This window comes from Lacerta agilis, chromosome 10 (assembly GCF_009819535.1).
Source record: "Lacerta agilis isolate rLacAgi1 chromosome 10, rLacAgi1.pri, whole genome shotgun sequence".
Classification (NCBI taxonomy): Eukaryota; Metazoa; Chordata; class Lepidosauria; order Squamata; family Lacertidae; genus Lacerta; species Lacerta agilis.
The window spans coordinates 24,342,599-24,360,825 of record NC_046321.1 but is presented as its reverse complement, the minus strand read 5'-3'; the positions used below and the strand labels follow the sequence as shown (position 1 = coordinate 24,360,825).

At 42.9% G+C, this 18,227-nt stretch overlaps 1 protein-coding gene across 3 annotated transcripts; it reads right to left on the bottom strand.

The window, feature by feature from the left end:
- Positions 1 to 352: 352 nt before the first annotated feature.
- Positions 353 to 17,759, bottom strand: LOC117053688 (protein HP-25 homolog 2-like). 3 transcript variants are annotated; one of them, XM_033161676.1, is made up of 3 exons: positions 17,629 to 17,752; positions 3,867 to 4,070; positions 353 to 1,145 (listed from the first exon to the last, which is right to left on the bottom strand). In XM_033161676.1, the coding sequence occupies exons 1-3, from the start codon at positions 17,669 to 17,671 to the stop codon at positions 757 to 759; spliced, it is 636 nt and encodes a 211-aa protein (XP_033017567.1). In that variant the 5' UTR covers positions 17,672 to 17,752; the 3' UTR covers positions 353 to 756. The 3 variants fall into 3 exon arrangements, with proteins under 3 accessions (XP_033017567.1, XP_033017566.1, XP_033017568.1); XM_033161675.1 differs by lacking the exon at positions 17,629 to 17,752 and adding an exon at positions 5,646 to 5,803; XM_033161677.1 differs by lacking the exons at positions 353 to 1,145; positions 3,867 to 4,070 and adding exons at positions 12,272 to 13,069; positions 15,745 to 15,924 and having other exon boundaries at positions 17,629 to 17,759.
- Between the last annotated feature and the right edge of the window lie 468 nt (positions 17,760 to 18,227).

Genomic DNA, 18,227 nt, shown 5'->3' with positions numbered 1-18,227 from the left:
CTGTAAAGAGTGAACTTACGGGAATGGGTTTAGGATATTAGTGCTTTTAATCCCATTCAGCCCTGATTTTGGTTTACTGTGGATTTGTATTCATTATTCTTCAGATAAATCCTCTGTCTGTTGATAACCCTGGGTACTTATCCATGAATCCATAAGCCATCTCTACACTTCCACCTGCACCTCCACTTTGCTGTTAGCACAGAAAGGTTGTGATTGCCCCCAATACATATACATTGTCCACATAAACACATTTATTCCCATCCCTGCCCATCTTTTTTGTTTCTATTAAAAAGCCCACAACCTATTTAAAGCGCTTAGTTTCCCCTTATAAATATCCCATAGCAATCAGTTGTTTTATGACACAACTTTAATTTTAAACAAATGATTACATGCATGCACCTATGCAGATGTGGAAACAATGTGAAGCACATCCTTTTGATTCATAAATATACAGTAGAAGCAGTAGCCTTCTAATGAACTTCATGGAAATCCATGCACACTTCATGTTCTGCTTTCATGTTTATATGAAAATTGTAAAACAATACCTCTGAGCCATTGGTGAGCCATAACCCAACTGCATCCTAGGCATGTTTACTCCGATGTCCAATGAGTCCTTCTTCCTAGCTTCCCATTTAGAATTCTTCCCCATCCCTAAGTGTACCTATTATAGATTAGGGAATCAAAACAAACCATCTAGCCAAATGTTTGCAGGACAAATTATGAAGCGAGCCATTTGGATGCAGAGTACTGCATAATCTAAGAGTCATATATGAGAAAGCAGAAAAAATAGCTTCCTTCTCTTATCCCATCATAAGCCTCTTCTGCATCCAACCACACCCTATCTCCTTTCTCTAATTGAAGGATTTCACTTTGCGACAGGTTTTCATAAGCATCTGAGGTCTTCTGATCGGATGCTTTCACCTCTGGACCATTCCTTGCCAGGATCATATGTGAATTCTGGTGTCCCTCCAGGTTGTAGGTGCAATAATAGACTCCTGGGATTTGGCAGGTGAATATGCCAGATGACTCATCAAAGACTTGCTGCTCGTTGTATAGAATATTTTGAAATCCTATCGGCTGATTAGGTACTGGATAGCTTTTGCCCACTTTTGCAGAAAATGCAGATTTTGGTGGTGCGCTTGGGCCTGGTTGAAGAAGAAGAAGAAGAAGAAGAAGAGGAAGAGGAATAATTTAGATTCGATATCCTGCTTTATCACAACCCGAAGGAGTCTCAAAGCGACTAACATTCTCCTTTCCCTTCCTCCCCCACAACAAACACTCTGTGATGTGTGTGGGGCTGAGATACTTCAAAGAAGTGTGACGAGCCCAAGGTCACCCAGCAACTGTATGTGGAGGAGCGGAGATGCGAACCCGGTTCACCAGATTACGAGTCTACCGCTCTTAACCACTACACCACACTGGCACTGATGGCTGACGATCAGCTGCTGGCAATCCATGAGGGAACATCAATTCTGGACGCCCTGGCAAACCTTTTTTAAAATTGAAGGGGGGGGGAACGATTTAGCAGAAAAAGCAGTGACAGATGTCTGTCTCAAATCAAAATAGCTTGCAGCTGTTTGGGTACAGACTCTTCCAACCACTCATAGGGCCCAGGCACAAAAGCCATGTTTGAATGACACAATCTTTACAGGTACCCTGCTTTGGCTGTTAAAAAAGAAGTTAGCAGTGCATTGAAGTTGTCATCCAAATAGAAATAATTCCTTTCTCAGAATCTCTAGAGGTGAGATGGGATTCCTGCTGCCCCCCCAAATTTTGCACCCCCAATTGCTATCAGCCCCAGCCAGGAATGATGGAGCTGTAGTTCATCAACATCTGGTCTAAACCATCTTGGCTGTGAGTCCGGGAAGACCTGCTCTCTGCCTTGCAGGCCTTTTTCCACCTGGCCTGGGAGGCCAGGACCCCGACTGACTCCAGCTACAAAAGCGGAAGCTGCTGACCAGACGCTTGAGGTGTTGTTTAAGGAGGGCATTGTTGTGAAGTTGGTGTTGCTGTCATTGATATTTTTTTTGTATCTTTATCTTTATTATAATGACTTATGCAGAAATAGTTCAATTCAGTTGTGTGCTTTTTAGTGTGTTGTATTTATTGTTTATGACTACTTTTGCTATGTTTGTAATGGCTTGTAATGAGCATGGCTTTAATTGTGGAAAGGTGGCATACAGATAAAATGAAGTATATAGGATTAAACGACATTAGGTATTGCAACACTCATGCCTGATTTTTCCTCTACCAGTGTACTGGAGTGAGGGGTGATTTTACAGGGGAAACGTAGTGGGAGAATAGAGAAGGGAGAGGGAGAAGAAGTTGTTTGGATATTCACGTTTATCCATCTCCTGCTGTTATGGCACTAAGATGTTGCCAAAGGTTGTGATTTCCTGGTTTGTAATTCAAATTTGTTCAGCTTGCAATGCTTAGTTGTATTATGAATCAAGCAACATTTCCCCACAAAGGTCTTGGCCAACTGGGAAGGTAAAACAGGGTTCTGCACCTGCATGGCCTTAGAACAGAGCAGGTACCCCAAACCAGCTGCTTTGTAGGCTCATGCACAGAATACCTTCAGTACTCTCCCTGAAATTCCCAGTGTGAAATGTTAATGCCGTAAGCTGTTTTGAGCAGTATTGATGAAGTGGGACAGCAATAACTACCAATTAATACACTAATTAATTTTTGGACTTTGATGGACTTATGGAGGATGTGATGAGGATGGTGCACTGTAAAAAATAATAATTCTCAAGCTACATATTTAGCATTATCTTAATATTATAGAATTTTTAATTGTTAGTGAATTGTTAATGTTTAGGATACTAACCCTGTGCAACATGTGACCTGCAAAACAAAATATGGCCCACCAGTCTCTCAGAAAACCACCTGATTTTTAGCTACGTTCCTTGAATAGCAAAAAAAAGGGGGGGGGTGTTTCAGGAATTTGATAGACCTCACGATTGCTGGTAGCTTGCCTTCTGTGTGGTCGGTTATATGAAATGTATTTCAGCAGGTTGAAAAATAGTTCAGATTAGTGGCTGAACCAGAACTGAACTGGAGAGTTTTCAGGTGTTCAGAAACCTGAACAGAACTCGGCTCCCTTAGTATACTTAACACACACACACACAAACACAATAATGCAGTTACTATGATTTTACCATTGTAGCTGGTATACCCTTTGATATAGTGAAATCTCTCCAAAAATTCCTAAAAAGAATAGGATTATATTGCAAGAAAAAATTAAAACGGGATGGAAAAGGGGGTGGGGTTCTGGGAAACATGACTTTGGCAATGGCACCCACCATTGAACCCAATGGGCTTCTCCCCCCCCCCCCCCCGGTGCTGCTCTGCTTCCCCACTTGTCTCCCAGAACCAGAAGAGGCATGAAAAGGGAAGAGGAGAGATTGACAACATGCAAGCACAATGTCTGATTGCTTGGGGGGGGGGAATCCTGGAGTGGAGGGTACTTAGGCAGCTGTGGATAGGCAGGGACTTTCAGTCTCAGCAACTGCTTCATGGGGAAGGACCTACTTGGGGTGTGTTGTGGTACCCATTAGGTCTAACATTCCACCAAGTCTGTGCAGATCATACTTTTGCTAATGGTTAACTCTAACTTGAACAGTGTAATTTACTGCTGGCTCACTCCTGACACTGACCCTCCCCCCTCTTCCTAAAATGGGTGACCAACTGGGTGACCAAATCTGTTTCTCTCCACAATCCAGGACTGAACCCAGCACTGCTTTGTTTATTTGGTAAACATAACCAAGAACTTCATTTCTGTTGCTTGGTTTCTGAAGTATTCTGTCTTCCATGCAAAGTGTAGTAAAAAAAAAAATTCCTCAGAATTAAGTTAGAGATCATACCTGGTACCCCCGGTGGTCCTGGGGGACCCATAGGACCAGGTATACCTGGTGCACCAGGTATACCAGGAGGACCAGGAGGACCAGGAAAACCAGGAGGACCAGGAATACCAGGAGGACCAGGAGGACCAGTTAGACGGGGTACATCAGGACAAAGCACTTGCTCTCCTCCAGCTCCGGCCAAAACTATGGTCAAAATCCAGACACCTGAAGCAAAAGATATAAGAAATAAACTACCTTAGCATTTCGATAGTGTAGATAGCTAAAGAGATAGCCACACAGGCAGTCACATTTGGATTACATGACTTTAATTTCTATTTGATTACATCACTCATGAAAGTGGGCAGAAAGTTTGATAAAATCTTTAGAGTCAATTCTACAATAGCAAAGGTGAATAAATGGCCAGGTGACTGTTTAGTATGTCTGAACTCTGATGCTCTCAGAGATAGAATAGGACAAACGAATTTTAAAAGAAGATTTCGCATTGAGGAGAAAAAGATAATTATCTTGAAAGAGGTCCCAGGGAGGCTGCTAAAAAAAAAAGAGTGACAGAATTATAGATTTCTAACAGACCCACTCAAAAAGAAACAAGAAAGTATTGTCAAAAAAGAAGAAGACAGAATTATAAATTTCTAACAGACCCACTCAAAAATAAACAAGCAAGTATTGTGTGTGTGTACTGGCATCTGACGAGAGTAAAAAAAAAATAGGGAAGAGGGGGTGAGTGAAGATCTCCATCAGGAACGAGGGGGCAGTGGCCACCCATCCTGTTTTCCCACCTGTGGCAAAATTGGTGAGAGCCAGGGTGTTGCACGAGGCATTGCCACTTGTCTTCTCTGACACGATGGCAGGGAAGACAAGCAGCCTCTCTACTCCTGATGGGGAGGGGGCATTCCAGCAGTGGTGGGAAAGGTAGGGCAAGGTGCCATCTCTTGAACTTCCACCACTTGAGGTGGGTGCTTCACCCTGCCTCATCAGTGGGCTGGCTCTGCAAGGGGGAGAAGTCAGATGAAGGTATCAAATGAAGTGGGAATTAAAGGCCATCAGCAGGGAAGCCACATTTTGAATCACTTGAAGGGGGTGTTGAGCCCTGAATACTCCAGAGGGCAGCCACTGTAATTTCCTCCCTAGGGGTGGGAGGAGATGAGTAATGGGTCCTATTAGCCAAGAGGCTGCTGTAGAGGCAGCATTGGGGGACGGCTGTGAAGGAGGTCTCCAAGGAGCATGCAGCAGCAGGTGGTGCATTCCTCAGAGGACAGATCGGCTGTCCCTGTGGATCCTGACACTCAAAGCAATCAACTCACCCAGCAGCAAACACCCATCTCAATAGTCAAGCCTTAACAATAATGCTCAGGAGGCTCAGAAAACAAAAGTGAGCTTAGCGGCCTCTTCTGCAAAGGATCGTGCATGAGGAGAATGGGACAACCTGTAGCCCATTTCCGAACCTGTAAGCATTTTAAGTGGGGTATCCTTATATGATCTTAAAATTGGTTGGGCCAAGGTTGCGAGCCCTTTGCCCTCCAGATGTTACTAGACTACAGCTTTCTCTGGCCAGGCTTGCTGAGAGCTGACAGAGAAGGAGTTCAACCTCTTGGGTGTCTGGATGTAAGGGCACACATGACCCAAGACCATTCTTAGTGTGCCCTGGCCCCAAGCTTTGTGCATTCCCAGTATTGTTCTTACAAGCCCTGGATGAAATGCCAGCTAATCAGCACCACTTTGTACACTTGTCATGGTTTTGGGAAGAGAATTAAACCTGTTATCAGAAAGGAAAAAACAAACCTGGACAAAGGAAGCTGCAGGGTCTTGATGTTCCCAGCATCATCTTGATCTCAATTCTTCTCTCAATTCCTTCTTAGGACCCTCTGAGGTTTAAGTGTGTTTGAACAGCTTTGTCACATTTATAGCTCTTTGCCGACTTTAAGAGATGACTGCAGTTTTTGTATCCAGGAAGAAATTTCCCAACATTTCTACATCTCTAATATTTACTCTTCGTGTAAAAGACCTGAACTCCATTCTCATGCCAGAGTGTCTGAATAAAGTTGAAGGTCAGGGAGGAAAGTACTGTAAGTCTTGCCAAGTGTCTATCCAAGGAAGTTCCCTTCTCTTTACCCACTATATGCAAACATCACATTTCAACACAGAGATGGACTTGGTAGCCTTTGTGTTTACATTTCTCTATCTTTTTTTCAAACAACAGAAAATTGAACATAGATCCTTTGGGTTTTTTTAGTTACATCACAGCAAGAACATAGACAGCTGTCAGGTAATGTAGAACCGTAGGAACATGGAAGTTGTCTTCTACTGAGTATGGATAGGAATAACATGTAAAATGTTTTGGGATGCTGAGGGTTTTCTTCTGTATAAAAAAATTAAAACAATGTCATTTTTATATAAAAAAAAAAATCTTTAAACAACCAGCAGATAACCACCAAGCAGTGGAAAAACGTGGCAGAAGAAGGTGGTTCTTCCAGTGCTCTGGTCTCAAACTATGGGCAACATCCTCAACATTGCCTTCAGGGGCATTGAAATAAAAGCCAGGTGTCTTGCACTGGTTTTGAACTACCATGTCATTTCTATAGAATTAAACCCATTCTCAGGAAGAAAAACTAACCTGGACGAAAGAAGCTGTGAGACTGGCATGTTTCCAGCATCATCTCATGTGCTGCCACAGAGTTAGCCTGCTGGTAAATCACACAGATCAAAGTTGGAATTAACCTTTTATTGGTAAAAAAAAAACCAAAAAACACAATATCTTTGCAGACTTGGCACAGTGTGAGGCCTAATGGAGCACAGAAGCTCACTCCCTCTAGGTCTTACTCCATGAAATCACTTGCGGAGACTAAAGGTCCCTGCCTCCCCACAGCCATCTATGTCTGCTCCTCTTCATGGCTTTTTCTAGGCAGGTTGGGCCCTTCCTGCATCCGCCCCTTGTCATTCTGAAGTTTCTGCAAAGCAGGGATGGGGAACCTATGGCCCTTCAGATATTGTTGGGCTCCAACCTCCATCAGCTTCAGCCAGTATGAACAATGCCAATGGAGACTGTTCCATTAGAGGCACCGTGTTGTTTTAATGCGCTTGTTTTATTGCATATCTTAATCATGGATATTATAATGGGCTTATTGTGTGTTTTAATTATGGCTGTATATATTTTAATGTTTGTGTTGCAGGTTTTTAACACCTTGTAAACTGCTTAAAAGTCTATTTTGGCAGTAAGTGGTGTATTAATAAATAAGTAATAAAAACATTGATGAGAAGATGATGAGACTAATCAGGAAAGGGGCCTCTGAGGACATTAATATCCAAGGGAATCCCAAACCTGAAATCACTGGCAATTAAAAGAAAACACCTCATACTTTCTTTTTAAGAAAGTTGTACTCGAGTCTATGGTTAATGGTTGTTCTGGGCGTTAGCAGAGAAGGTTTGCCAGGCTAGAAATCATGAGATGCTAAACTGCAGGGCCAAGAGAGCTGTTGTCCAAACAAAATAATAAATAAGGTAAAATAATAGCTGCAATGATTTTTTATTTTTTATTATTTTTTGCCTTACTTCCTTTTCTATCCTGTTCGGTTCCCCCACCCCCGTGCTGCCAGTCTCAGGACATACTCAGCAATAAAACCTTCAAAGTTCTCCACGTTTTTATGAATGTTATTATGTACTGTGTTGTGAGAATAAAGAGAACACAATGTGATTACATCTGTCTTGGTACTGCAGTGCCAGGGTGGAGGTCACCATTCTGAGTAAGTAGACACTTTGCAAGCTGTGAATAACGTCAGGTGGCTGGTGGCAAAAATGTGTAGTAAAACCACCCTGGAATGATGTGAGCTTGTTTGGACATTAATAGTAGTATTGCTTTAGAGAAGGGACAGAGGAACCATAGAATCACAGAAGTGTAGAGCTGGAAGGGACCCCAAGAGCCAGCAAGTCCAACCCACCCCCCTGCAATGCAGGAATCTCAGCTAAAGCATCCATGACAGATGGCCATCCAACATCTACTTAACAACCTCCAAGGAAGGAGAGTCCACCACCTCCCAAGAGAACCGGTGCCTCCCACCCTCCCGATGTTCCTGGACCCCAAACCCCATCATCTCTGACCATTGGCTATGGTGACTGGGGCTTTTGGGAGTTGGAGTCCAACAACACCTGGTGAGCCACAGGTCAGCAACCTATGAATTAGGATAACAGAACTATGGGTTCTTGGGGTAAACACCACATTACACAGTACATGTCATAATGTCCCAATGTGTAATAGCAGTATTGGGAAGAGGTGTTTTGGCATGGAGAAGTAGTGATTTGGAGGGAATGCTTAACCCTTCTCCTGCCTGCTATTATTCTGCTGAAACTGGGGATGTGAGAGAAACTTGATGGCTGGTTTTAAACGTGAACCTACCAAATCAGTACTTCCCAAAACAAGATGCAAACCAAAACACAGCGATCCTTCAAAATTCACAATTCTTCTTCAAATTTTGCATTGCAGTTCTCAAGCCAAGTAACGTGTACAAAAACTACACATGTTCATGGAAATAACATGCCAAAACGCATTATATTAGGAAAAGTTGTTTTATAAAAAAAGTGTATTAGGCAAAAGCGCACACACAAATGTGAATATTGCAATAAATTCTCAGTAAAATGCTGGTGCGTGTTCATGAGGAGGAGGGGGGAAATCACAAAGATGTGGAAATATGAAGAAGTGAACCTAAGACTGGAAGCATGAGAAACTGCTTCCCAAATGGACAGATCCACTCATCCCCTGGCCAAGCTGCTTTTCACCCCTGTACGATCCCAACATGTAACTGGAATCCTAAAACACTCACAGCAGGTGCAATGAGAACAAAATAACTGGGGAAAGGATTGTGCACCACTTCCCCTTGTCAGTTTTCCACACATCATGCCCCCCCCTCCAAGAGCTGCTTTTCCTAATGAAACATTCAGTTGGAGCTTTGTGACACCTGTTTGGGTGTAATGTGTACTTTGACCCTCACCTTCCAAAGCAAAGCTGGGCCAAAGGGACACATAACTGGTGGCTTTCTCTGGCATTTTCCCCACATTTCCTTTTTCTGTCCCACAGTGAAATCACAACATGATGTTGGTCTGTTGCCATGGAAGCAGATTCTTGTCAGAGAGCTAATACAATAAGATTGGAAAGTATTCTGTCGGGAGTTGAGTAAGGATGGGAGAGTAGCAATTATAGGTGAGGCTGCTGGCGGTGGGGGCAAGGAAAGAGAGAGGGCAAAACCTGAAGATTTGCTCTTGTGGTACAAAAGTAGATTGACAGGTTTCATTCAAAGGAAGCAGAAACTTTCCCAGCACTCTGTTTTTTTGTTTATAACGCTTGTGGATGGGAGGATTGTCAAATACACAAAGCACTTAAGGCTTCTTTCCTTTCATTCGTATTAAGAGCAGAGCTATGCTGGAATCCTATCTTTGCAGTGGCTGCCTGCACATTGATGCCAGAAGCGACTCACCAAGTGACACGGAGTCACTTCGCGAGTCTTGCTCATGAGGGCTATGTGGTCCTTGAGTCTGGTCTAGGCAAGCTCCCCCTTCTTCCCACACTGTGGTTTAGTAAATGATTTGCTGCTTTGGTTTGTAAACAGCCAAAGAAATGCATTGAAAAACACTGCTTTCTCAGGGATGTTTTATTCCCTCTCACCCCTGTTTCACAGAACCCATTCACGCATGCACTATCAAGAGCTTGCAGACACTAGTTTTGCACCATTTTCATAACCCTGTTCTTGCACACATAACAGCACACAGTAAACCCGATTGGGTTCACACATTACCACTCAGGACATATCGAGGAGTTGAAAAGCAGACTTTTGCCCTTCATATATTTATGTCCTGTCTTTTTGGCCACAGACTCTCGTTCATACTACTGTCATGAATCAGGCTATCTGGTTGGCCGTAATGTAAAACAGCCTTTGCTGAAATAAGGAGCAGAGTAAGGCATAAAACAGAGATGAGGGAGCATATTTTTCTAAGTGCTTTCTGTGAATTTCCCTCACTGATAGATGAATGATAAGAACAGGGGAAGAGAAGCAGGGGACAGAGTCTTGCTTTCCATAGGGGGATGAAGTCCCGTGTAAAACTGGTGCCATTATTCTCTCATTTTTCACCGAAGCTTGTAAGCAGGTCTCGGATATCTTGAGCACAGGTTTCTTCTGCCTGTTCCCTGCACCTTCCTGCCAATTAGATTCCAGCAGGGACATGATTTATGTAAACACTTCATCAAAGTAATCACCCCAGGAACCTGAGGAAATGGCAAGCCAGTGTCACGCATGGGACACACATCAAAAGATGCAAAATCCACATTTTCCCCTCAGTACAATTTAGCACTAGGGGAATAGATCCATTCTAGCTTTGAGTCAAAGCCGCTTTTTACTTCAGTTCATGTCATTTTATTTTTCTCATAAATGAAACCAAGGACATTCTTTTAGGTCACAGGAAATGTCATCAGCTTGTTTGGGGCATCAGTTCTGACAGTTTTGGGTTGTGTTGCTTTGTGTGCGTTTTCCCAGTTCTTCTGTCGGATGAGATCGCTACCTTTTTGGAAATGTTTTGCTTGTCACCAAGTGGGAGGTACTAAAAAGCCCTCAAAGAAGGTTTCAAGGTGCATGTTTGTGCAGTGAAATTTACACACACAAAAAAATGTGCACTGACTTTTTGAAATGGGACATGCTGAATGATAAATAACTCCCTCCAGTTCTTTGAGGCCTTTTCCAAAACTGACGCCTGGTTCCACCACAATGTTTGCAGTAACTTTCAGAGTGTTTCTCTTTGTTCTGTTTTTATCTCCATGGGCTGCATGTACCGGTAGTTTTAGTGTGTTTTTGCTTTAATTGTTGTTACTTCCAATGGTGGAAATGGAAGTAAGACCGTCTAAAGCTACACATGTGGATGTATGGAGCAGAGCTGTAATAAGGCAACCTTTTCCATTCCACTCTGTGTTTGTTGCATGCAGCACCGGTTCCATTCTGCTGAAGTTTGCCTTCCACCAAAATTACACTATTCATCTTGCTGTCCTCTGTGGTGAATTTACATAGCTTAGAGGAAGAGGTGCTTGATTTTGCCAGGAGCTGGCAGGCACTTGGAGTGTCTTGGCAGGCTGTATCCAGCCATGGTCTCAGCATCCTTGTGTATTGCTAGACCAGATATGGCCAGTAGGTGGCACTTCCTGGTTTCAATGCAGCTTTATTATATATAACTTACAATGAGCAGTTATAATGAGCTAGATGCAGCAATAAAGATGTCAATATAATCAAAGCTATATATATATCTGTCAGTATGATTAACACCTTGCATCTGTCAAAATAATTAAGACTTAGTGGGCATGTCCATCTTGGGCCAGCCATGGAACTGTAATGGACAATGTTTGGTGTTTGTGTTTGATTTGGAAGCAGGAGAGAGTGCTTGCGTGGGATACTGAATATTCAGGTTAGGAGGAGGAGGAGGAGTTCAAGGGAACATGGGATGACCGTTGAGGGGTGCCAATTTTGTGAGTTGATAGCTGGAAGAAGGGCAGTAGATATTGACTGAATAATGCTCCTGAAGTTCTGTAAAGAGTGAAGTTCCGAGAATGGGTTTAGGATATTAGTGCTTTTAATCCCATTCAACCCTGATTTTGGTTTACTGTGGATTTGTATTCATTATTCTTCAGATAAAGCGAGGTTCAACGTTTTTCCCTCCAACGTCCTGAGACATAGATTCTCAAAGGGCCAAGCCTCCGCCATGTGCGAATGTGATAAGGAGACACTGGAGTCTCTCCAGCACATTATGTTCGTTTGCCCCTTGTTCAACGTGCCACAGGCAAATTTGTTGGGATCAATCATACAGAAACTAGAGGGCACCCCACCAGAATTCCACCTCGCCCAAATCTTGCAGGATAAGGATACTCATACGACCCTGAAAGTGGCAAGGTTCCTGGTCGCTGTCCTTACCCAAAAGCGACGCCAAGGAGCACTACAAGCTAGCTAAGGCTTAGTATGCCATTCTATTTTATTGTATTTTATTGTTACTGTGGTGTTTTAGCGGCTATTGTTCCCACTTGCACAAGTTGTTATCTATGTGTTTTTTTTACTTGTATGGGCCTATGGCCGTAAATAAAATTCTATTCTATTCTATTCTATTCTTCAGATAAATCCTCTGTCTGTTGATAACCCTGGGTACTTATCCATGAATTCATAAGCCATCTCTACACTTCCACCTGCACCTCCACTTTGCAGTTAGCACAGAAAGGCTGTGATTGCCCCCAATATATATACATTGTCCAAATAAACACATTTATTCCCATCCCTGCCCATCTGCTCCTCCATTCCTCTATCCCAGACTGTCTTTTTTGTTTCTATTAAAAAGCCCAAAACCTATTTAAAGCACTTAGTTTCCCCTTATAAATATCCCATAGCAATCAGTTGTTTTATGACACAACCTTTAATATTAAACAAATGATTACATGCATGCACCTATGCAGATGTGGAAACAATGTGAAGCACATCCTTTTGATTCATAAACATACAGTAAAAGCAGTAGCCTTCTAATGAACTTCATGGAAATCCATGCACACTTCATGTTCTGCTTTCATGTTTATATGAAAATTGTAAAACAATACCTCTGAGCCATTGGGTGAGCCATACCCCAACTGCATCCTAGGCATGTTTACTCCGATGTCCAATGAGTCCTTCTTCCTAGCTTCCCATTTAGAATTCTTCCCCATCCCTAAGTGTACCTATTATAGATTAGGGAATCAAAACAAACCATCTAGCCAAATGTTTGCAGGACAAATTATGAAGCGAGCCATTTGGATGCAGAGTACTGCATAATCTAAGAGTCATGTATGAGAAAGCAGAAAAAATAGCTTCCTTCTCTTATCCCGTCATAAGCCTCTTCTGCATCCAACCACACCCTATCTCCTTTCTCTAATTTAAGGAGTGCACGTTGCGGCAGGTTTTCATAAGCATCCGAGGTCTTCTGATCAGATGCTTTCACCTCTGGACCATTCCTTGCCAGGATCATATGTGAATTCTGGTGTCCCTCCAGGTTGTAGGTGCAATAATAGAGTCCTGGGATTTGGCAGGTGAATATGCCAGATGACTCATCAAAGACTTGCTGCTTGTTGTATAGAATATTTTGAAATCCTATGGGCTGATTAGGTGCTGGATAGCTTTTGCCCACTTTTGCAGAAAATGCAGTTTTTGGTGGTGCTCTTCGGCCTGGTTGAAGAAGAAGAAGAAGAAGAAGAAGAAGAAGAAGAAGAAGAAGAATTTAGATTCGATATCCCGCTTTATCACAACCCGAAGGAGTCTCAAAGCGGCTAACATTCTCCTTTCCCTTCCTCCCCCACAACAAACACTCTGTGATGTGAGTGAGGCTGAGAGACTTCAAAGAAGTGTGACTAGCCCAAGGTCACCCAGCAGCTGAATGTGGAGGAGCGGAGACGCGAACCCGGTTCCCCAGATTATGAGTCTACCGCTCTTAACCACTACACCACACTGGCACTGATGGCTGACGATCAGCTGCTGGCAATCCACGAGGGAGCCTCAATTCAGGAGACCCTGGCAAGCCTTTTTAAAAATTGAACGGAGGGGGAAACGATTTAGAAGAAATTGCAGTGACAGATGTCTGTCTCAAATCAAAATAGCTTGCAGCTGTTTGGGTACAGACTCTTCCAACCACTCATAGGGCCCAGGCACAAAAGCCATGTTTGAATGACACAGTCTTTACAGGTACCCTGCTTTGGCTGTTAAAAAAGAAGTTAGCAGTGCATTGAAGTTGTCATCCAAATAGAAATAATTCCTTTCTCAGAATCTCTAGAGGTGAGATGGGATTCCTGCTGCCCCCCCAAATTTTGCACCCCCAATTGCTATCAGCCCCAGCCAGCATGCTCAGTAGTCAGGAATGATGGAGCTGTAGTTCATCAACATCTGGTCTAAACCATCTTGGCTGTGAGTCCGGGAAGACCTGCTCTCTGCCTTGCAGGCCTTTTTCCACCTGGCCTGGGAGGCCAGGACCCCGACTGACTCCAGCTACAAAAGCGGAAGCTGCTGACCAGACGCTTGAGGTGTTGTTTAAGGAGGGCATTGTTGTGAAGTTGGTGTTGCTGTCATTGATATTTTTTTGTATCTTTATCTTTATTATAATGACTTAGGCGGAAATAGTTCAATTCAGTTGTGTGCTTTTTGGTGTGTTGTATTTATTGTTTATGACTACTTTTGCTATGTTTGTAATGGCTTGCAATGAGCATGGCTTTAACTGTGGAAAGGCGGCATACAGATAAAATGAAGTATATAGGATTAAACGACATTAGGTATTGCCACACTCATTCCTGATGTTTCCTCTACCAGTGTACTGGTGTGAGGGGTGATTTTACAGGGGAAATGTAGTGGGAGAATAGAGAAGGGAGAGGGAGAAGAAGTTGTTTGGATATTCACGTTTATCCATCTCCTGCTGTTATGGCACTAACATGTTGCCAAAGGTTGTGATTTCCTGGTTTGTAATTCAGATTTGTTCAGCTTGCAATGCTTAGTTGTATTATGAATCAAGCAACATTTCCCCACAAAGGAAATGTTATTGATGAAGTGGGACAGCAATAACTACCAATTAATACACTAATTAATTTTTGGACTTTGATGGACTTTTGGAGGATGTGATGAGGATGGTGTACTGTAAAAAAAATGATTCTCAAGCTACATATTTAGCATTATCTTAATATCATAGAATTGTTATTTGTTAGTGAGTTGTTAATATTTAGGATATTAACCCTGTGCAACATGTGACCTGCATGGCCCACCAGTCTCTCAGAAAACCACCTGATTTTTAGCTACGTTCCTTGAATAGCAAAAAAGGGGGGGTGTTTCAGGAATTTGATAGACCTCACGATTGCTGGTAGCTTGCCTTCTGTGTGGTCGCATATATGAAATGTATTTCAGCAGGTTGAAATAAAGTTCAGATTAGTGGCTGAACCAGAACTGAACTGGAGAGTTTAGAATTCAGGTGTTCAGAAACCTGAACAGAACTCGGCTCCCTTAGTATACTTAAAACACACACACACACACACACACACAATATTGCAGTTACTATAATTTTACTGTACCATTGTAGCTGTTTTGACATTCTTTGGTTTTATATAATCATAAAAATTATACCATTTGATATAGTGAAATTTCTCCAAGTTGTGTATTAAAAAACAATTTAAAAATACAACAATGTTCCATAAAATTTCCTAAAAAGAATAGGATTATATTGCAAGCGAAAATTATAACGGGATGGAAAAGGGGGTGGGGTTCCGGGAAAAATGACTTTGGCAATGGCACCCACCATTGAACCCAATGGGCTTCTCCCCCCTCCCCCCCCGTGCTGCTAAAAGCTCTGTTTCCCCGCTTGTCTCCCAGAACCAGAAGAGGCATGAAAAGGGAGGAGGAGAGATTGACAACATGCAAGCACAGTGTCTGATTGCTTGGGGGTGGGGAATCCTGGAGTGGAGGGGACTTGGGCAGCTGTGGGTAGGCAGGGACTTTCAGTCTCAGCAACTGCTTCATGGGGAAGGACCTACTTGGGATGGGTTGCGGTACCCAGTAGGTCTAACATTCCACCAAGTCTGTGCAGATTGTACTTTTGCTAATAGTTAACTCTAACTTGAACAGTGTAATTTACTGCTGGCTCACTCCTGACACTGACCCTCCTCCCAATTCCTCTCCCTAAAATGGTTGACCAACTGGGTGACCAAAGCTGTTTCTCTCCACAATCCAGGACTGAAGCCAGCACTGCTTTGTTTATTTGGTAAACATAACCAAGAACTTGATTTCTGTTGCTTGGTTTCTGAAGTGTTCTGTCTTCCATGCAAAGTGTAGTAAAAAAAAATTCCTGAGAATTAAGTTAGAGATCATACCTGGTGCCCCACGAGGACCTATAGGACCAGGTTGACCAGCAAAACCAGGAAAACCAGGAAAACCAAGAGGACCAGGAATACCAGGAGGACCAGGAGGTCCAGGAGGACCAGGAGGACCAGGCTGACACATCACTTGATGTCTTCCAGCTCCGGCCAAAATTATGGTCAAAATCCAGACACCTGAAGCAAAAGATATAAGAAATAAACTACCTTAGCATTTCGATAGTGTAGATAGCTAAAGAGATAGCCACACAGGCAGTCACATTTGGATTACATGACTTTAATTTCTATTTGATTACATCACTCATGAAAGTGGGCAGAAAGTTTGATAAAATCTTTAGAGTCAATTCTACAATAGCAAAGGTGAATAAATGGCCAGGTGACTGTTTAGTATGTCTGAACTCTGTAGCTCTCAGAGATAGAATATGACAAACTAATTTTAAAAGAAGACTTCGCATTGAGGAGAAAAAGATAATTATCTTGAAAGAGGTCCCAGGGAGGCTGCTAAAAAAACAGAGACAGACAGATTTATAAATTTCTAACAGACCCACTCAAAAAAAAGAAAAAGAAAGTATTGTCAAAACAAAATAAAAAATAAAAAAATCCTTCCAGTAGCACCTTGGAGACCAACTAAATTTGTTCTTGGTAGGAGACCAACACGGCTACCTACCTGTAACAAGAAAGTATTGTGTGTGTGTATTGGCATCTGACGAGAGTAATATATATATATATATATATATATATATATATATATATATATATAGGGAAGAGGGGGTGAGTGAAGATCTACATCAGGAAAGAGGGGGCAGTGGCCACCCATCCTGTTTTTCCACCTGTGGCAAAATGGGAATGTGCCACCTCACCATATTCACCGCAGAAACCTCTGCCCAAATTGGTGAGAGCCAGGGTGTTGCACGAGGCATTGCCACTTGAATTCTCTGACCTGATGGCAGTGAAGACAAGCAGCCTCTCTATTCCCGATGCGGAGGGGGCATTCCAGCAGTGGTGGGAAAGGTAGGGCGAGGTGCCATCTCTTGAACTTCCACCACTTGAGGTGGGTGCTTCACCCTGCCTCATCAGTGGGCTGGCTCTGCAAGGGGGAGAAGTCAGATGAAGGTATCAAATGAAGTGGGAATTAAAGGCCATCAGCGGGGAAGCCACATTTTGAATCACTTGAAGGGGGTGCAGAGCCCTGAATACTCCAGAGGGCAGCCACTGTAATTTCCTCCCTAGGGGTGGGAGGAGATGAGTAATGGGTCCTATTAGCCAAGAGGCTGCTGCAGAGGCAGCATTGGGGGACGGCTGTGAAGGAGGTCTCCAAGGAGCATGCAGCAGCAGGTGGTGCATTCCTCAGAGGACAGATCGGCTGCCCCTGTGGATCCTGACACTCAAAGCAGTCACCTCACCCAGCAGCAAACACTCATCTCAATAGTCAAGCCTTAACAATAATGCTCAGGAGGCTCAGAAAACAAAAGTGAGCTTAGCGGCCTCTTCTGCAAAGGATCATGCATGAGGAGAATGGGACAACCTGTAGCCCATTTCAGAACCTGTAAGCATTTTAAGTGGGGCATCCCTATATGATCTTAAAATTGGTTGGGCCAAGGTTGCGAGCCCTTTGCCCTCCAGATGTTACTAGACTACAGCTTTGTCTGGCCAGGCTCGCTGAGAGCTGACAGAGAAGGAGTTCAACATCTGGGGTGTCTGGATGTAAGGGCAAACATGACCCAAGACTATTCTTAGTGTGCCCTGGCCCCAAGCTTTGTGTATTCCCAGTATTGTTCTTACAAGGCCTGAATGAAATGCCAGCTAATCAGCACCACTTTGTACACTTGTCATGGTTTTGGGAAGAGAATTAAACCTGTTATCAGAAAGTAAAAAACAAACCTGGACAAAGGAAGCTGCAGGGTCTTGATGTTCCCGGCATCATCTTGATCTCAATTCTTCTCTCAATTCCTTCTTAGGACCCTCTGAGGTTTAAGTGTGTTTGAACTGCTTTGTCACATTTATAGCTCTTTGCCGACTTTAAGAGATGACTGCAGTTTTTGTATCCAGGAAGAAATTTCCCAACATTTCTACATCTCTAATATTTACTCTTCATGTAAGAGACCTGAACACCACTCTCCTCTGCTCCCCAAAAGAGGTGGGTTGGAGACAATCACCTAAGAATATTTCAACATCAGTTTCCTGCAAATGACACTTCGGATAGTGGAGCCAATGAGGTTGTTGAGTTATTGAAAGTTGAACTTTTACATAGTAAATAAATACGCATGTTTATTTAATTTCTTCTGTGGGAAAATCTTTCAGATTGTCATGCCAGAGTGTCAGAACAAAGTTGAAGGTCAGGGAGGAAAGTACCATAAGTCTTGCCAAGTGTCTATCCAAGCAAGTTCCCTTCTCTTTACCCACTATATGCAAACATCACATTTCAACACAGAGATGGACTTGGTAGCCTTTGTGTTTACATTTCTCTATCTTTTTTCAAA

What these genes read in the sequence shown, in the direction of transcription:
- LOC117053688 (XM_033161676.1), bottom strand. Translation starts at nt 17,671, where the DNA reads ATGATGCCGGGAACATCAAGACCCTGCAGCTTCCTTTGTCCAG. An exon ending in CTGCAGCTTCCTTTGTCCAG is followed by an intron (nt 4,071 to 17,628) that starts GTTTGTTTTTTA and finishes CTTTTGCTTCAG; the next exon opens with GTGTCTGGATTTTGACCATA. An exon ending in AGGACCACCGGGGGTACCAG is followed by an intron (nt 1,146 to 3,866) that starts GTATGATCTCTA and finishes TTCTTCAACCAG; the next exon opens with GCCCAAGCGCACCACCAAAA.